Source organism: Haliotis rufescens, unplaced genomic scaffold (genome assembly GCF_023055435.1).
Source record: "Haliotis rufescens isolate VD_foot unplaced genomic scaffold, xgHalRufe1.0.p SCAF_7, whole genome shotgun sequence".
Taxonomy (NCBI): domain Eukaryota; kingdom Metazoa; phylum Mollusca; class Gastropoda; order Lepetellida; family Haliotidae; genus Haliotis; species Haliotis rufescens.
The window spans coordinates 29,545,604-29,564,761 of NW_025964361.1; the positions used below are offsets into that span (position 1 = coordinate 29,545,604).

A 19,158-nucleotide genomic window follows, 5' to 3' on the forward strand; every position below is an offset into this window, starting at 1 on the left:
CGGTAAGTTCTAAGTATGAGGCCTAACACACTAGTGTGGGTAACAGACAGCTAGGGCCTCAGCACTCTGAATGGACCGTGGCCGAAGAAGGATGCATCAAGGATTGTTCATCTGCCATATTTGGTCCCTGGTTCTCTAAGCTGAATCTCTATCAGTCATATATATTTTCCACTGTACTAACTGATGGCATGTGTTGGTCGTATCTGTGTGTAGATGCAATGTATGACACTGCCGTCTGCTATGTATCTACATATTTACTGGTGTAAGTGTGATACTGTACTCCGTCCAAACCAAAGTGTATTCCATGACATTAATATGCAAAATTCTCTGGTGTCTTGTACCGTATATCTACCTGCATCTTCCCGAGGCAAGAGAGTTAACTGACTATAAAAGTCCAGTTTCCACCCTTGCCGAAATAGGCTAGTATTATGGAGTTAGAGTTTGGCTGGATTAACGAGTCTATGAATAGTCCAATCAAAATCGTGCACCGAAATCAAAATCCGGTTCGTAAACTGTTGTTCAGATTTCGATCGATTGCAGGATTTGCAAAACATGTGCACCGCCAACTCGTCAGCAGATATTTTCCAAATCATTTCATGTTTTTAATCAAGGTGCTCACGTGATTTGATGCATTTCGCGATGTAAGACCCGTTTTATCACAATGTAGATCTTGGTTATAGATCAGATCATCCTGACTGGGCGCCACCATTGGTGGGACATAACTGGTAATAGCCACTGGTGGCACAACGATCGAGCCCAGTAATTCCAGTCTAGTTCGGCAAGGGTGGAAACTGGACTTTTAAAGTCAGTTAACACCCTTGCCTCAGGAAGATGATCTACCTGATGTTATATGTACATTCTCACATTTCCATGTTATCATATTCTGTTATCATATCAACTGGTGTATATAGGAAATAACAGCATGTATGGGATGTATTCTTAAATGGAAATAATACTCATATATATTGTTACATATATTTTGTGCCTTTAATTCTAAATGTACTAATAATATGAATAAAAAGAAAGCAATTACCTGATGTTTTGTTGTTTCTTACTAAATATCATTCTCTTGTCAGAAAAATGGAGATAGAACCAGATTCTTCCATTGTCAGACAGAAAGACTTTCCCACCAGTGACTTTTCTTGCAAGATAATTGGTCATTTATAGGGACTATGCACCTGACAGTCTATATTTGCTGTTTCAGTTCAGACTGACTGTCAAGCCATCAATAGGTTGTTCATACGGATTGTCAAGCCATGAATAGGTTGTTCATACGGATTGTCAATCTATGAATAGGTTGTTCATACGGATTGTCAATCTATGAATTGTTGAACTCTGCTGACTGCCGTGTAATGAATTGGTTGAGCCTGTTTACTGCCAAGCTATTGATTGGCCATGCATGTGGACTGTCAGTTCATGAATTTGCATACATTCTGACTGTCAATTTTTGAATTGGTCGAGCATGTTGACCTTCAAACCATGAACTTGTCATGCATCCTGACCCTTGAGTCAAATTGGACATGCAGGATGATTGTCAAGACTCAAATTGGACATGCAGGATGACTGTCAAGACACAAATTGGACATGCAGGATGATTGTCAAGACACAAATTGGACATGCAGGATGATTGTCAAGACACAAATTGGGCATGCAAGATGACTCAAGCCTTTAATTGGGAACGCATGATAACTTTTGCATACAAGATGACTGTCGAGCCTTAACTAGGCATACAAGATGACTGTCAAGCTTATAATTAAGAAATAAACGGCTCATCATTTATCGTACAATAAAACACTGCACGGAGACTAACGACTCGTGGTCAGATATCATTCAATGAAACACTGTAGGAGAATAAACCTATCAGAGCATGCTTGATGACTGTCAAGTGATGAGTTTGGCATGCTTGATGACTGTCAAGTGATGAACTGGGCATGCTTGATGACTGTCAAGTGATGAATTGGACATGCTTGATGACTGTCAAGTGATGAATTGGGCATGCATGATGACTGTCAAGTGATGAATTGGGCATGCTTGGTGACTGTCAAGTGATGAATTGGGCATGCATGATGACTGTCAAGTGATGAACTGGGCATGCTTAATGACTGTCAAGTGATGAATTGGGCATGCTTGATGACTGTCAAGTGATGAATTGGGCATGCATGATGACTGTCAAGTGATGAATTGGGCATGCTTGATGACTGTCAAGTGATGAGTTGGGCATGCATGATGACTGTCAAGTGATGAATTTGGGCATGCTTGATGACTGTCAAGTGATGAATTGGGCATGCTTGATGACTGTCAAGTGATGAATTGGGCATGCATGATGACTGTCAAGTGATGAATTGGGCATGCTTGATGACTGTCAAGTGATGAATTGGGCATGCTTGATGAGCATGTCTTGTGATGAATTGGGCATGCTTGATGACTGTCAATTAATGAATTGGGCATGCTTGATGACTGTCAAGTGATGAATTGGGCATGCTTGATGACTGTCAAGTTATGAGTTTGGCATGCGTGATGACTGTCAAGTGATGAATTGGGCATGCTTGATGACTGTCAAGTGATGGGTTGGGCATGCATGATGACTGTCAAGTGATGAATTGGGCATGCATGATGACTGTCAAGTGATGAATTAACATTTCTGCCATGTGCAGCACATACTAGGAACTATACCAGAAAGCTCAAGTTTACTGAATTTCTTTCTTCATGTGACCCTGAAACTAAAGTATTTATTATTTTAGCGGTATTTTCACATAGTTTCCTGGAGTTATCTCCCTTGAAATTACATGTGCGAGCAGTAACTGAAAAATGACATGGCTTTCATCATTAAGTCAGCGAAAACTATTCGGACCCACTGGAAGAAATCAACATTTGGTGCATGTCTGTGTGTGTATGGAATTCAATTTGCTAAAGAAAAAAGGGCGTAAGTAATGCAATGAACACGAAATATTACGTTGTATTTTGTTCGGTTTTCGATCATGCTAGTTCGCGCTATTCGTAACCTTTAGATGTCATACCGATTTCAAACGTTGCGTGTTTGTAACTAGCTGTAAATGGTGTGTCATTGGTGCGTCTCCTTTACATCACCTGTTCTGTATTATTCACGTACTGTAAACTGAACTGTGCCAATATCTGTATTTGACGAGTAGCTGGTTGGACAAGCACTAAACAGCTAAAGCCGTGGCAGTGCAGCAAATTGTAGCTGCAAATATGAAGCTCCACAACCTTCACTACGTTCAGTTGATAGCATGATACGCCAGTCTCACTCTCTCTGGACCTGTACATTAGACATGCGTTCTAAGGTTAAAATTTATATCATTATCGTCTGTGGATTTTTTTCTTCAGAGAGGAGTTGATCAGGAGGGCATTCTGTGCAGAGGCAGTGGTAATATATATACTTTGAACTATTACCAATCTTAATTATGTAAACAGTAATAATTGATTATTAAAATGAGACATCAACATTAATATCATTATAATATTGTTATGCCAAATATATGTTTTTAGAACTCTGTATCACAAAATGTTTAAATGGGATGCAGGCTAAAACGGCACCTCAGCAAAACGTCACCGATTTCTCAGGCAAAACGGCATCTTATCTGCTGGCAGAAATGGGAGATATATATGAAATATCCATAAAATTACTATTTGTTTCCTACTTACTCAAATAAATATTAAATATATAGTATACCTGTAGTCTAATTTCTTGACATTTCCGCCAGACTCAGTATCACCTTGACATGGAGTTAATTTGAGTAAAGGTAATCAAAGCATGTGATGTTTTCACAATAAGTTTAGTTGCGTCTCCCAATCAGAGTCAGCAAGTATTTCAGTACCAAGGTTAAAAAAAAATAAGGTGCCATTTTCGCCAGGCAATTGTAGCCTTTTTTGCTTTAGATGAGGTGAGGTTTTCGCCAATCGGTGCTGTTTTCGTTCGGTGAAGTTTTGCTGAGGTGACGTTTCAGCTATAACCCGTGCAAATGCATGACTATAGCCATGGTAGCCAGTGACCTCGTGCATCATAGAATTTGCTTATCTGAGGCACTGTCTTCATCAGCTGATGTTGAATGGCAACAAATACAACTTCAATCCTTAAGTATCATGAAACCTTGCTAAATTTGCTTAACTTGACAAATTAATGATTGTAGTTTTATATCATTTGTGAGATATCGCAAGTCGGCAGGGGTGGAGTTGATAGATGAGATATTGAATGCGGATGAAATGCTGTGTTGCTAAGGGTGATGCTGTGTTGCTATAGGTGATGCTGTGTTGCTATGGGCTCCCTTATTTTTAGTATTTTATCCAGTCATGATTAGTGTAAAAAGTTAAATACACTACATGTAACCATAGTGACCATGATTACAGAATATCCCCAAAGTGGGGATTCCAGGGCAGAAATGGTTCCCTCCACCAAACAGTTGGTGAAAGAGCTGGCTAATGAAGGTGTGTTTGTGTGTGTTTATGTAGTGAGTTAGCCTAGCGGTTTAAGTGTTGACTTGTTGCCACAGACGAGGTTCAATTTCTCATATGAACAATTTGCGAAGCCCATTTCTGGTGCCCCCTGCCGTATTGTGAGTGGAAAGTAGTTAAGAGTGGTGATCTCATGCTTATGCTTAGGAGAAATAATAACATGATAAAAAATCAATAAAACAACTGATTCTTTTTGTCTAGGAATATGGCAGTAAAATCCTAGGATTTAACGAGAAACCACGTCGAGTGACTGTCTTCCTCAACCCTGCAGTGAAAGGAGGGTACGTAGACACACAGGAAACTGTAACAAATGTTATATTTGGGATAACACTTTCTTAGTAAAGTACAGATTCTAGTACTTTTTGGGGGGTTGAGTCCCATACGGAATTCGAACCCACACTGCCTGAGTGAGACACCTAATCGCCAGCACTCAAAGTCAGCGATCTAACCCACTCAGCCACCGAGGCTTCCACAAAAATGAAAGTCCGCCAAGTGGTAGTCTAGATCACATACTTTGTGTACCCCTCTGACAAGTGTAAATTGGCACAGCTCCCATGGCCGATTAGGTGCCTCACTCTTGCAGTGTGGGTTTGAATCCCAGATGGGACTCAACCCAAAAGTGTTATCCCAAATATAACATTTGTTACACTTGACCACTTTCTAAATTGCATTGTGTGTTCACCCAGGAAACTGTTTATGAGGGCCAGGCTGTCATTCTGTTGAATGATGGCCTAGTGGTCTGAGGTGCAACATATTGGATCCCTTAGTTAAGTCAGGATCTCCTGGTTGTAGGTTCAGATCATTGCTGCAGTTATGATGTGGTTGGTCTGCCACAACCGCACCAATGTTCATGGATTGCAGGGGGCACGGGTGGCCCAGTCGTCCAAAGCGCTGCGATTCGCTGTGCAGAGTTGGGCACGCCAGAAACCTATGATTGTGGGTTGGAATCCCGGTTCGCCCCGATTATGTTTCTAGGTTTGTCAGCACCATACCCATGCTCGTGGGTTTCACCGAAGTGGTAAACGTCAGAGACCTGCATCACTTTGGGCTTTCCTCCCACATTAAGCTGACACGCTGCGATATAACTGGAATACTGTTAAAGGCGGCGTTAAAACTACTCACTCACTCACTCACTCACTCACTCACTCACTCACTCACTCACTCACTCACTCATGGATTGCACCAAGCTAAAACTACTCACTCACTCACTCACTCACTCACTCACTCACTCACTCACTCACTCACTCACTCATGGATTGCACCAAGCTGGGTATTATCTGTGAATGGGTTTGGGGCGTTCCTCTCTCAAATTAGCTGACACCCTGTGATACAACTGAAAAACTGTTCAGGAAGTGTAAACCCAAGTTTCTCAGTTACTGTGATGTTAACATGTCTGTCTGGCATATTTCCTTCTGCGTATCTCCTTTTCTCAATGTGTTTTCATACAGAAAGGGGACCAAACTATTCACCAAGACTGCTGCCCCCATCTTGTATCTGGCTGGGATGGAGGTGAACGTTGTCAAGGTATTGTGATTCATCCATCGGCTGTCACGTCTTCTGCATCTTCAAGGGTTCACATTAAACAGGAGGCTGCTAAATCAGTAAATGTGTTTGTTCAAATGAGAACTCTGCCCCTGCCCTAATTGGTTTTCTAATCACACACTTATTAGAGATGCATGTATATGATTTGTTTGTTTGTTTAATGCCGCACTCAGCAATATTCCAGCTATACGACGGCGGTCTGTAAATAATCAAGTATGGATCAGACGATCCAGTGATTGACATCATGATCATCGATCTACGTAATTGTGATAAGATGGCTGACAGCGAGCCTGATCACCCGATCCCGTTAGTCGCCTCTTCCGACAAGCATAGTCCCATTTATGGCAAGCGTGGGTTGCTGAAGACCTATTCTACCCCGGATCTTCAATGGTCGTATGTATATGAATATACCTGATATAATTCCTGTTTACTCCTGGGGAATACTCCTGACATATGATTGGATGACAGTGAAGGTCAAGGTATGAAAAGCTTGTGTACACGATAACATCAGTATTTATGAACGGAATTCGATGAAACTTAGTATGCATGATCTCTGAGGTGGGGTCTCAGTCACATCAACTTTCCAGTGACTTCCGTATAAGGTCAAGGTTACTAAGTGTCAAATTATGAAACAAGGTTCAAATTTCAAGAAACTTTGGATTAATTCCAGTGTGTTCATTAAACCAGAATTCTTATAATTTTGTTATTAAGGTAGCTAGAGGCATGGGACTGTCTGTCTCACAGTTGTACGGCACTGGGCATGTGTGAGGTCAACTGTCCGTATTGTCACGTGAGGTGTTAAAGTTAAACTGGTTCATGAGTGAGTGAGTGAGTTTGGTTTTACGCCGCTTTTAGCAATATTTCAGCAATATCACGACAGGGGACACCAGAAATGGGCTTCACACATTGTACCCATGTCGGGAATTGAACCCGGGTCTTTGGCGTGAGGAGCGAACGCTTTAACCACTAGGCTACCCGACCGCCTCTCTGGTTCATGATACATGTTTCTGGGGTAATCAGGAAAAGTGGGTATGTGGATGCTTCTGTTCGTGCTTGTAAATGCCTTTGCGGTTTTCTTTTTAATATTAAGTTCAGTAAGATTGGAGATCATTTGCAATTTGATGTGAACTGCTCCTTCAGAAAGTGGCGTAAGGATGGGTACCACAGGAGTATGGTTCAATAGATGTTTTATGATCTGGTGGCAAATTATTGTTGCTTTGTGACAGGTTAATCTTTCCATTTGTCCTACATGGCTGACATCATGTGTTTCTAGACGGAGTATGAAGGTCAAGTAAAGGAGTTTATCAAGGTCTTGGAGTCCCAGGACACCGACGCCATCATCATTGCCGGAGGTGACGGCACTCTGCTGGAGGTACGTGCATCTGTGTTGGTTGTACATCCATTATTTTCTTTGATCTCAACAGATTTATTGTTTGACCTTTTAAATCTCTGTATCCTCAATAATAAATGAACTTAATAACATAGGAGCAAAATGAATAAACAACATGTGGTCATTCATAGATCGCAGTTCATGATTGTTTGCTTTGAACCGCATGCCAATGTCAGAGCGGTACCTTTTGTTTTATTTTTGCTGTTGAACTAGTGATCTAGCCAATTCAACCAATCATTGTTCAAAGTTTCCGAAAGGTGGAAGGTAGCAAAATTGAAACTAGATTGACAATTGTTATCAACTTCGTTTTGACAAGGCCTTTTGGGATATATGTTTTGGATGTAAGTTATGGCAAAGGTTAAGTTATTTGTAGAGAATGGAATAAGGACTTAAACAGACATTCTGTTCCTGTTCCTGTTCCTGCTCCATCTCCCTGACTTGTTCTTCCTGTTGGCAGGCTGTCACAGGCTTGATGAGGAAAGAAGACAAGGTGAGTGGCATCAGTAGAACTTATCTGCTTGTGTAACTCTGTTTTCAGCTGACCCACACCTAAGTGGCATCTTGGCCTCACTGTGCCGACAGTGTCACACCTAAGTGGCACCTTGGCCTCGCTGTGCCGGCAGTGTCACACCTAAGTGGCATCTTGGCCTCGCTGTGCCGGCAGTGTCACACCTAAGTGGCACCTTGGCCTCGCTGTGCCGGCAGTGTCACACCTAAGTGGTATCTTGGCCTCGCTGTGCCGACAGTGTCACACCTAAGTGGCACCTTGGCCTCGCTGTTCCGGCAGTGTCACACCTAAGTGGCACCTTGGCCTCGCTGTGCCGACAGTGTCACACCTAAGTGGCACCTTGGCCTCGCTGTGCCGACAGTGTCACACCTAAGTGGCACCTTGGCCTCGCTGTGCTGACAGTGTCACACCTAAGTGGCACCTTGGCCTCGCTGTGCCGACAGTGTCACACCTAAGTGGCACCTTGGCCTCGCTGTGCCGACAGTGTCACACCTAAGTGGCACCTTGGCCTCGCTGTTCCGGCAGTGTCACACCTAAGTGGCATCTTGGCCTCGCTGTGCCGACAGTGTCACACCTAAGTGGCATCTTGGCCTCGCTGTGCCGGCAGTGTCACACCTAAGTGGCACCTTGGCCTCGCTGTGTCAACAGTGTCACACCTAAGTGGCATCTTGGCCTCGCTATGCCAGCAGTGTCACGCCTCAGTGGCACCTTGGCCTCGCTGTGCCGGCAGTGTCACACCTAAGTGGCATCTTGGCCTAACTGTGCCGGCAGTGTCATGCCTAAGTTGGCATCTTGGCCTCGCTGTGCCAGCAGTGTCATGCCTAAGTGGCACCTTGGCCTCGCTGTGCCAACAGTGTCACACCTAAGTGGCATCTTGATGGAATTATTGTGAGAGCCTTTATGTCCGCCTCTAATAAAGATTAAACTTCTTTTCGTGAATTCAGTTTTTAAATCTTTAAAAGTAAAAATGCTGGAATTGCATTGCTATGTGGTTGAAACAGCTGATGTGACATTACATTTTTATCAAATCACTCAAATTACTTCCATTTCCTTTCGCAGCACTTCCGGAACAATATACCTGTTGGAGTTATCCCCCTTGGCAAGACAAATCGGTTTGCCAAGTTGCTGTTTGGAACCGATCTGAATCAAGTCAGGTTAGCAGCTTGTCCTGTTTATTCCAGCTTGTAGGACTCACATGTACAAAAGCGTTCAAGTTATTCTTGAACAGGGATAACACAAATCTGTTGGAAGAAATGAAGATTGTTTATTCATCATAAGGCAAACAAATACTGTAAATCCTTATATTTATGCGAGCGTGAATTAAATGCGAAAAATGTGAGTGGTCTTCGCTCGCATTATTAAAGATCACATTTATATCAACAATAAGACATTTTGGATAGGAGAAATACCAACTTAGACATACGCTGAAAACAAACAACTATGTATTCCACATCACTGTTTATTGAGCAGCACTTGTTACAAGTATATAAACAATGTCATTCAAACACTAATCACATCCTGTGAATCGTCACTGCTGGGGTCAAGACAAGCGTTCTACTCACTCATGTCATCACTGATCACACCTGCAAGTCCAGACAGACGCCACCCAACACAGTGTCTTTGCTCTTTGCGACTGCATCAAAGGCCGACACGAGCCAGCCGCACGTATTGTTTTAGCTGAAGTACTCTACTCAGCGCTAATAAGCGGTGCTATTTGGTGTGTGATTGGATTAATGTAAGGTTGGATAAAGGTGAGGATTCTCCTGTAAACCTGACAGAGGACGTTTTGTTTTGATATAAATCCACTGATGCTTGAGAGGAGGTGTTGCATTCATATTGAGTCGCATTTTTGGCTAGGGGCCAGCGGTCGCATTCTTTTGGAGACACATTCATTTCACGTTTTACAGTATTTGGTCCATTCACCGACCTGTTGCCTATTTTAGAGTAAAGAAGTTGTTTCAGTGTCGAGTATGCAACTGCTATGTCCACTATTTCATGACCAAGCTTCTCACAATTAGACTATATCCCCTGCTCTCGATGCTCGGAGGGTAATGAAGGTGTCATGCATTGGGGATTAGTTTTTTTATTATGGGGAGGGAACTGGGCTTAGGCAGCTCCTGAGGAGGCCGACCCCACCCCGTTTTCTGAATTTAATCTGTCGTGAAATACATGACACAGAACTTCTGTTTTTGAACAGCTGCATCAGAGGTTATGTGGTACTAATAGTTTTATGTAGATCACGACTTGGATGGTATTGATTAAAATTCAGTGTGTGTTTGTTTGTTTGTTTGTTGTTTAATGCTGCACTCAGCAATATTACAGCTACATGATAGTGGCATGTAAATAATTGAGTCTGGACCAGACAATCCAGTGATCAGTATGTGAGCAATGATTCACACTGTGAGGGTACAAGAACAAGCCTTGACACATGAATCAATGAATGAAGGCAGTCAGTAGTATATTTATGTCCTTTATATCTCATGAGTGAGTGAGTGTTGTTTTATGTGACAGTTTGCAATATTTCTGGTTTATCGTTGGCATCTGGAGGTAGTCAAGTCTGGTGAGGGGTCACAGCAGGAGGAAACAAGGCTCTAGCCTCATCACTCATTTTAACCCCCAAATCCCCATTGCTGGAGGAGGTTATTGTTATGCCCAAAAATGTTTGACAAATTTGTTTTAATTTATAACTTTGTATGCATTACTCAATTGTATACTCACTCACTCACTCACTCACTCACTCCATTTCACCTCACCTGTTCCTTGTATTTTTTAAGTTAAGAAAAGTGAACTTATCTTTACTTCTATTTCCAGACTAATTGCCGAGTCTGCCATGGCGATCATCAAGGGAGAGACGAGCCAGTTTGACGTGATGAAGATAGAGGTGGGCATACAAGGCCACATCGTAATCTGACCCGCTGTGTCACACGGTGCATGGGTTGGTCCTGTGGGCTAAGGTCCTGCTATTTGGTGCACACAGTGTCTTCCCTTAGTTTGAATCCTAGACAAGCCCAGGTTATGACCCTTCGTTGTCAGCACCATACCTGTCCTCATTTATTTCATGAAAGTAGGACACATCTTAAGGCTTTCCAATCACAGATGGCTGAGAGACCGTGATATAATGCGAATACTGTTCAAAGCTGGATCAGACCCAACTCACTCACTCACTCACTCAATGTTTCAGTGTTTCACTCACTAACCCCAGGCTGTGAGATATCTTATCTGTTAAATCTCGGCTGATGTTAAGTTGATGTCATCACTCTGCTGTATCAATGATGCCACTTTGAAATGCAAACGGTGAAAATGAGTGATGCTGATGCATAAAATATTCTTACTTTCTTTTCAAATATTGTGCAACAACCGTATTCGACGTAGTAAGCGCCCCACTCCAATAAGCGCCCACGGCGATATTTGCTAATATATTGGCAAGTGAACAATCCCGATTAGCATCCCTTCCATCTGATCAATGTACACAAGACTATTCGCGTATAATACACAATCGTGTGTCATATGCACCCTTAATTATGGACAATTTAATTCTGGAAAAAATTATCTGTTGTACATAAACATTTCAGGCTGTCAGCATAAACCACGACATTTATCTTTCAACTCTGTTTTTTTTTCACCAAAATAATAATTCTAATTTTGAGAGCCCCCTGGGTAGATCCGGGGTAGAAATAGGTCTTCAGCAACCCATGCTTGCCGTAAAAGGCGACTATGCTTGTCATAAGAGGTGACTAAGGGGATCGGGTGGTCAGGCTCGCTGACTTGGTTTATGCGTGTCATCGATACCAATTGCGTGGATCGATGCTCATGATGCCAATCACTGGATTGTCTGGTCCAGACTCGATAATTTACAGACTGCCGTCATATAGCTGGAATATTGCCGAGTGTGGCGTTGAATATCAAGCTAACAAGTTGTGGTAAGATCCACTTATGTTTAGTGTAATATGATGCAGATATTTTGTCCTATGACTGTTGTAAACCAGTGACGCAGTATGGTGGCAGTGCAGTGGTTGTGTGTGGTGTACAAAGTCTTGTTGTTTGTGGCCGCAGGGGGAGGAGGGCAAGACCACGTATGCTGTGTCCGGCCTGGAGGTGGGGCTCTACCGAGATGCTGAGCAGAGGAAGCTGAAGTAGGTTACTGTGCATCTTCCCGAGGCAAGAGAGTTAACTGACTATAAAAGTCCAGTTTCCACCCTTGCCAAACTAGGCTGGTATTATGGAGTTACATTTTGGCTGGACTAATGAGTCTATGCAAAGTCCAATTGAAATCGCGCACCGAAATCGAAATCCGGTTCGTAAACGTCGTGCAGATTTCGATCGTTTGAAGGATTTGCAAAGCATGTGCACCGCCAACTCGTTGTCAGCAGATATTTTCCACATCTTTTCATGTTTTTAATCAAGGTGCTCACGTGATTTGATGCATTTCGCGATGTAAGACCTGTCTTATCACAATAGAGATCTTGATTATCAATCAGATCGTCCTGACTCGGCGCCACCATTTTGTGTGAAGGTAACGCAAGTGATGCGAGAGGTGGAATCTAATTGGTCTATAGGAGAGGCTTAGAAGGGACATAACTGGTAATAGCCACTGGTGGCGCTACGATCGAGCCCAGTAATTCCAGCCTAGTTCGGCAAGGGTGGAAACTGGACTTTATAGTCAGTTAACTCTCTTGCCTCGGGAAGATGGTTACTGTGTGGTGGTGGTATAGGCAAGCAGGTAGTGTGTTAGCTCACCTGATCTTTGGGGGATGTGTGCCCAGTGGTCTAAAGTGCCACTTCACAGTGCAGAGAAACATTGATAAGTGTCTACAGCAATTGTTCCATTTCTTCACAAAGGTACACTCCTATTGTATAGGGCTGTTGTTTAAAAGTGACTTCTCATAGTCGAGTAGTTTAAGAGGCCATCAAGTTCCTCAGTTGTGGTAAACCTGTGATGATCCGGGGTATGATAGGTCTTCAGGAACCCTTGCTTGCCATGAGAGGCGACTATGCATGTCGTAAGAAGCGACTAACAGGATCGGTTTTGGCCAGGCTTGCTGACTTAGTTGATGCATGTCATCTCCCAGTTGTGTGGATCGATGCTCTTGATTATTTACAGACTGCCATCATACATCTGGAATATTGCTGAGTGTGTTGTTAAACAAACATACAAACACACAAACAAACAAACAAGTCATGGGAAGTTCCAGTTATGGTCAGCTGTGATCTCAGATTGACCCTGATTATGATTCTTGGTTGCCAGCCTGACACTTGTCCTTGTGGATCACACCAAATGGTGTATGTCAGTGACCATTGTAGCCAATGGCTTGCCAAGACTATAAATAAAATATTGTTCAAAGCAGCTGTAAACTTACTCAATCAACTTTTAATAGTACTGCTGCTTTAGCCTGAGCTTTAATCATTATCATCTGTCATCCATCATCAGTAGACATTGCATGGTGATTATTTTGCAAAGTTTTAGGCCTTCTGAAAAGATGACATCATTGACACGTAGTATAGCATCATTGGCGTATCAACATGTATTATCATGGTGATGATTTTAGAGAATAGCCAAGGAACTATGAAGAATGACAGATTATTTTCCCGGGTCGTTCATACACAAGGAGGGGTCGGGTAGCCTAGTGGTTAAAGCGTTTGCTTGTCACGCTGAAGACCCGGGTTCGATTCCCGACATGGGTACAATGTGTGAAGCCCATTTCTTATGTCCCCCGCCGTGATATTGCTGGAATAGTGCTAAAAGCGGCGTAAAACCATGCTCACTCACTCACTCATTCACAAGGGACACATAATCCATAACTCCAAGTTTCTAATTGCATCTTCTATATATACTCACCGACAAAAGAAACGCGAACACCTCGCTTGTTGGTTAATATATGAAGAGTTCGTATTCCAGAGATATTAGATTGGTTCGATGCACTAACGAACATTATGTAATGTTGTGTTAACCAACCCTCATGAACAACTCACATGTGAACTCATAGACCCACGACTCGATGCACCATTTGTCTCGTGCAGGATTAGGGGGGGTCGGGTAGCCTAGTGGTTAAAGCGTTCGCACGCCACATCGAAGACCCAGGTTCGATTCCCGACATGGGTACAATGTGTGAAGCCCATTTCTGGTGTCCCCCGTCGTGATATTGCTGGAATATTGCTAAAAGCGGCGTAAAACCATACTCACTCACTCACTCGTGCAGGATTAGTTTGGAAATCACGTGCAGCATATCGTGATAAGAATAAAAACACTCTGTGGTACCTCTTGTGGTTAGTTTTTTCATTAAAAAGTACACATTGGAAACATCTCTTCTTAACGTACATACTTCTCTATGTGTTTCTTATGGTTGCGTTTCTTTTGGCAGTGAGTATACTACTCATGTCTACCCTACACAGCAACATCTTCTATATATTACTTATTGGCATTTCAAGAAAGAAACTGAAAAAACGTATATAAAAGTCTTCCCTACACAGAAACATCACTAAAGTCATCTGATTGATTAGATGATGTTGTGTTATCAATATTGTTGATTTCATGAACAATGACATCACATGTTATTATTCTCAACAGTGAAGCAGTGTGACATCCCATTGTTTCGAATGTCCAATCAACTTGTGATTTGTGTAAATGCACATAGAAACTGGTAGGTTACTACAGACGATCTTTCTACCCTTTCAAATGGGTATTATGCCATGTTTACTTGAAGTAGAGCACCATCAACTCTGGGTTCCAGGAACTGGTATTTCGGTCCACTGAAGCACTACTGGACATACATCCGGACCACTCTGAGGAACGACTGGCCGGCCACCTTCAATGGGAAGATGACATACGTGGAGGCCACACCAGAGAACACCAAACTCGTGGCTCCCAAAGTGGAAGCGCCGCCGAAGTCCCGGACGTGGAGCTGGCTGGGTTTGCTGTACAACCAGTCCCCTAAACCTCCTGGTAACAATGGTTATTTTGGCTGATTGGTCCAATAAATCTGACAAATTTGAAATTTGTAGAAGACTTAAAGAATTGTCCTTAAATTCATTGATCGAAAGTCATATCAAGTGAATAATTGTCCTTGTAATAATTTTTAGTTGCATTAATAACATCAATTCCAGATAAGAAAAAATGTTTGGAAAATGTATTTTTTATTAGAAAATTGCAAGATGTCGGTCCTATTGTATGGGAACCTGCTTTTATTGTCATTATGTTGATGTAGATGAGACAGCGTGGTTGTAAATAGAGACCAAACATTGGATTAGTCGGCTATGTCTGCCTAGGAAGGACAGCATCAGTATTTACATTGACGTTCACAACACGAGTTTCTGGTTCAGCTGTACCAGGCCTACCTAATCTTATAATGCTGTCTTGAGACTGTATAGTAACTACAATGTCCATTCTCTCTCTTTCTAGTGGCAACAAGTGACTTTGTCATGGACAGCTCTGCAGATGCTGAACAGGAGAGAGATATCTCTGCAGTCGAGCTTACCATCATGTCTTCCAATTACAAGAAAGAGGTAATCCCTTCCAAATAAATTAACATTTTTTATTTTTTTAATTTGGAAGAAAGATTTCTTGTTTAAGAGTTTGTTGTTTAATGCCGCAATATTCCAGCTATATGACAGCACTCTGTCTGGTCCAGACACATTTATTTACAATCCAATGATTGACATCATGATCCACGCAATTGGAATATGTTGCCATGCATCAACCAACTCAGCGAGCCAGACCACCCAATCCCATTAGTCGCCTCTTACGACAAGCATAGTCGCCTTTAAAAGCAAACATGGGTTGCTGAAGACCTATTCTGACCCAGATCTTCATGGGTCTTATTCTTAGAAATGTACTTCCTTTTCTTAGGTTTAGAAGCCCAACAAGATGGCGAAGGCCTGGGATTATATACTACTATGTCTCTATAAGAGCTGCCATCAGTTGATATTTCAACAGATGCTGTATGTTGCTTGCAGGAAAAGTGATGTGTTACCAAAGACTGTTCTAATAAATTGTGGGCGGCTGGGTAGCCTTGTGGCGTTCGCTCGTCACACAGAAGATCCGGGTTCAATTACCCATATGGGTACAATGTGTGTAGCCCAGCCTGAAATGGCATGAATATTGATAGCGTAAACCCACACTCACTCATTCTATTATATGTACCATGAGATGAGTAAAGGACATCACGCCACAATGGGAATAAGGGGAAATAACTCCACACATTCTGGGTCAGGTGGACTACGAAGTAGAGCCCTGCTGTAGATCGGAGTAGATATATGTCACTGGTTTGTTGAAAAGGCTCTTTTATACACAAGATTGATGTTTCAGAATGCAGTCCCATCATTAGCGGTTGGCATTGGACCTAAAGAACCTGGCCGACAGGAGTTAATATCGGAAGGGTATGTCTTTTGAAATACTTGCATAAATGTTTTGATGCAGCAGTACAAAAATTACAGCCATGTTCCGGTGTTCTGTAAATAATAGAGAAAACAACCATAACAAGACGGAGCCCAGTCACATTCACAGCCACGTCACAGCAACCTCCATTTTGGTTGACTGTGACTTCAATTTTGTAAGAGTTTATTATTTTTACAGTATTTGAATTCTTAAGTAAAAATAGATCGAGGAAATTGGTATAATTGAAAGTATTTTGTTTGATTAAAAGCTCTACATCCTAATGATATTCTGTGTTTCTCATCAGATGGAGGAGAGTGAAGGAAAGGGACACAACTCTTCCCCTGGGAACAGACTCCAATGAACAGATACATGTGAAATCTCTGCATCTTGTGCCTGATGAAGAAACTGTAAGTTGTATATTATCTGGGTCTTAAATGACATTTATTAGAAGTCCATATTGGACAATAATATGGAAAGAAGTTGATCGCAAATGATATTTTTGTGTTTTAATTGTTTCTTAGGTTTCATTCTATTATATATCATGATATGACCTTTTGAAGAAATAACGCCTCCATGGTCCAGTGGTAGAGCGTCCGCCTGGAGAGCAGAAGGGCCGGGGTTCGATCCGGGCCGGGGTTCGATACCAAAAGATGTTAAAAGATGGTACTTGTTGTCTGACATTTGCCATTAAGGGGCTAAAAGGAGGACTGTGTCTGAGTGGGGTATTCATACCAATGCTCTTGTATTGAACTCTAATTTAGTGAAAATCTCACATATGCCTTTGACAAATCTTTGATGCTGATCAGTGATTTTTTCAAATGTAACAGGTAAAATATTATGACGCATGCAATCATTAGGGGCATGTATGGTTGAAGACACCATAATCTGCTTTGCAGAGTTGCAGCCCTTAGCTGTTCCAGGATCCACTGATGCCACATTTGCATTGATTACGAAACTAGGTATAATGCATCAGTTTCACAAGTGGTAAACATATACAATCTGTCACTTTGGCCTTTGCTACCACTGAAGCTGAAATAAGCCGTGTTAAACCCATCGTGTTCCCTCACCTTGACCTCTCCTTTTCAGTGCGAAGGTCAGTGGTTCAACATCGACGGGGAGGCCTTTGAGGCAATGCCAATCACAATCAGCCTGCTGCGCAACAAGCTGCGCGTCTACTCCCAACCCGTCTCGGTCACATGATGTTCATCTTGTCCTAGTTCTCTAACTTACGGAATGACACGGAACAGGTGCACCTTGAAATGTGAACAACTGATGTCCAATATAGCCTCAGGGGGATGTCAGAGGTCACCAGGAAGACCTGTGTGCATATCTTGTGTTGATATGTGATTGTACAGAATATCTCATGAAGGATTGTTGTGGAAGGCAGAGAGATTATCATACATTATCTATACTGGTGTGTGTAGGTACAAGCTGTTGGCCTACAGCAGTCTCTATACTGGTGTGTGTAGGTACAAGCTGTTTGCCTACAGCAGTCACGATACTGGTGTGTGTAGGTACAAGCTGTTTGCCTACAGCAGTCTCGATACTGGTGTGTGTAGGTACAAGCTGTTTGCCTACAGCAGTCTCTATACTGGTGTGTGTAGGTACAAGCTGTTTGCCTACAGCAGTCTCGATACTGGTGTGTGTAGGTACAAGCTGTTTGCATACAGCAGTCTCGATACTGGTGTGTGTAGGTACAAGATACTTGTGTGTCTATATGTGTGTTGTAGCCCTGCAAAAATATGCATAGATAATTTAGTGTGATTACTGTGAAAAAATACAAAACTCAACGTTTCTTTTTCAGTAATGATTTACTTTAAAACTGTGTATGTATACAATATCAACCATTAAATATGAGTATGATTTGAAGCATTGCACAAATTGGTATGGAAGTCGGCGTCATGGTAAGAGTACAACAGGCACCATTTGTACATAGTATACAAAATACATCTCAGTAAAATAATACACAAGGTCATGCTACTCTGTCATGTTTGGGACGTCAAGTGAAGACTATACTCTTGGTGTCTACTTCTCAAAACAAGTTCAAGGACACTATATTAACGGTATTATGGTAAATCTGTCATTGCATGATAGATTAACCATAGTAATATGAAAGAGTGAGTGAGTATGGTTTTACACCGCTTTTAGCAATATTCCAGCAATATCACGGTGGGGGACACCAGAAATGGGCTTCACACATTGTACCCATGTCGGGAATCGAACCCGGATCTTCGGCGTGACGAGCGAACGCTTTAACCACTAGGCTACCTGACCGCCCCGCAATATGAAAGAATTGAGTGTTCCTTAACTTCATTTGAGTAGTATATATGTGCAGATCTATCATCATCCATCGCATAAAAAATGGACTCGTCTGAATCCATTATTAATTAAACCAAGATTTGAAAATTCTGTTTAAAATTAGGTAAAAATATTGGATAAGACTATTAGTAACTTTAGCAGGCATATATAGCCTCCATCTCTATGAATACACAATTTTGTATTTATCAAGAAATAAGCACGATTAATTGTTGGATTAAAATTATTATGTTGTGAAGTATTTACATTTTCTATGGGTGACAGTTGATGGTTTGCAAATTGAGGTATCGAATCGGTCATATCATGATACGCATTTACTGTAGATTCTCTATCATCACTTCAGCGAGTTATTCTGTAATCAGCAACATTTAAGGCAGTAAAAAAATAATCAAGTCGGGGCCAAAGCTGACAATCGTTGACTGTACAAACAGATATTTGTTTTGTCTCAACCAGATCACAATGTAAACAATAAATACAGCATCAGACTAAATAGTCTTGCCTTCAAGTTATCTAAGTGATGTTGCTGGTTGTGGCGGACACAAATATTTTGATCAGTGCATT

General features: G+C 41.9%; 1 protein-coding gene across 2 annotated transcripts; it reads left to right on the plus strand.

The window, feature by feature from the left end:
• The first annotated feature begins 2,775 nt into the window (after positions 1 to 2,775).
• LOC124148121 (acylglycerol kinase, mitochondrial-like) lies at positions 2,776 to 18,359 on the plus strand. 2 transcript variants are annotated; one of them, XR_007218978.1, is made up of 15 exons: positions 2,776 to 2,923; positions 3,346 to 3,385; positions 4,672 to 4,751; positions 5,919 to 5,994; positions 7,286 to 7,384; positions 7,860 to 7,892; positions 8,970 to 9,064; positions 10,722 to 10,791; positions 11,964 to 12,043; positions 14,639 to 14,850; positions 15,307 to 15,410; positions 16,213 to 16,283; positions 16,586 to 16,688; positions 17,368 to 17,930; positions 17,976 to 18,359. XR_007218978.1 is itself a non-coding variant. In XM_048387549.1 (14 exons), the coding sequence occupies exons 1-14, from the start codon at positions 2,814 to 2,816 to the stop codon at positions 17,479 to 17,481; spliced, it is 1,287 nt and encodes a 428-aa protein (XP_048243506.1). In that variant the 5' UTR covers positions 2,776 to 2,813; the 3' UTR covers positions 17,482 to 18,359. The 2 variants fall into 2 exon arrangements, 1 of the variants encoding a protein (XP_048243506.1); XM_048387549.1 differs by having other exon boundaries at positions 17,368 to 18,359.
• The last annotated feature ends 799 nt before the right edge of the window (positions 18,360 to 19,158 follow it).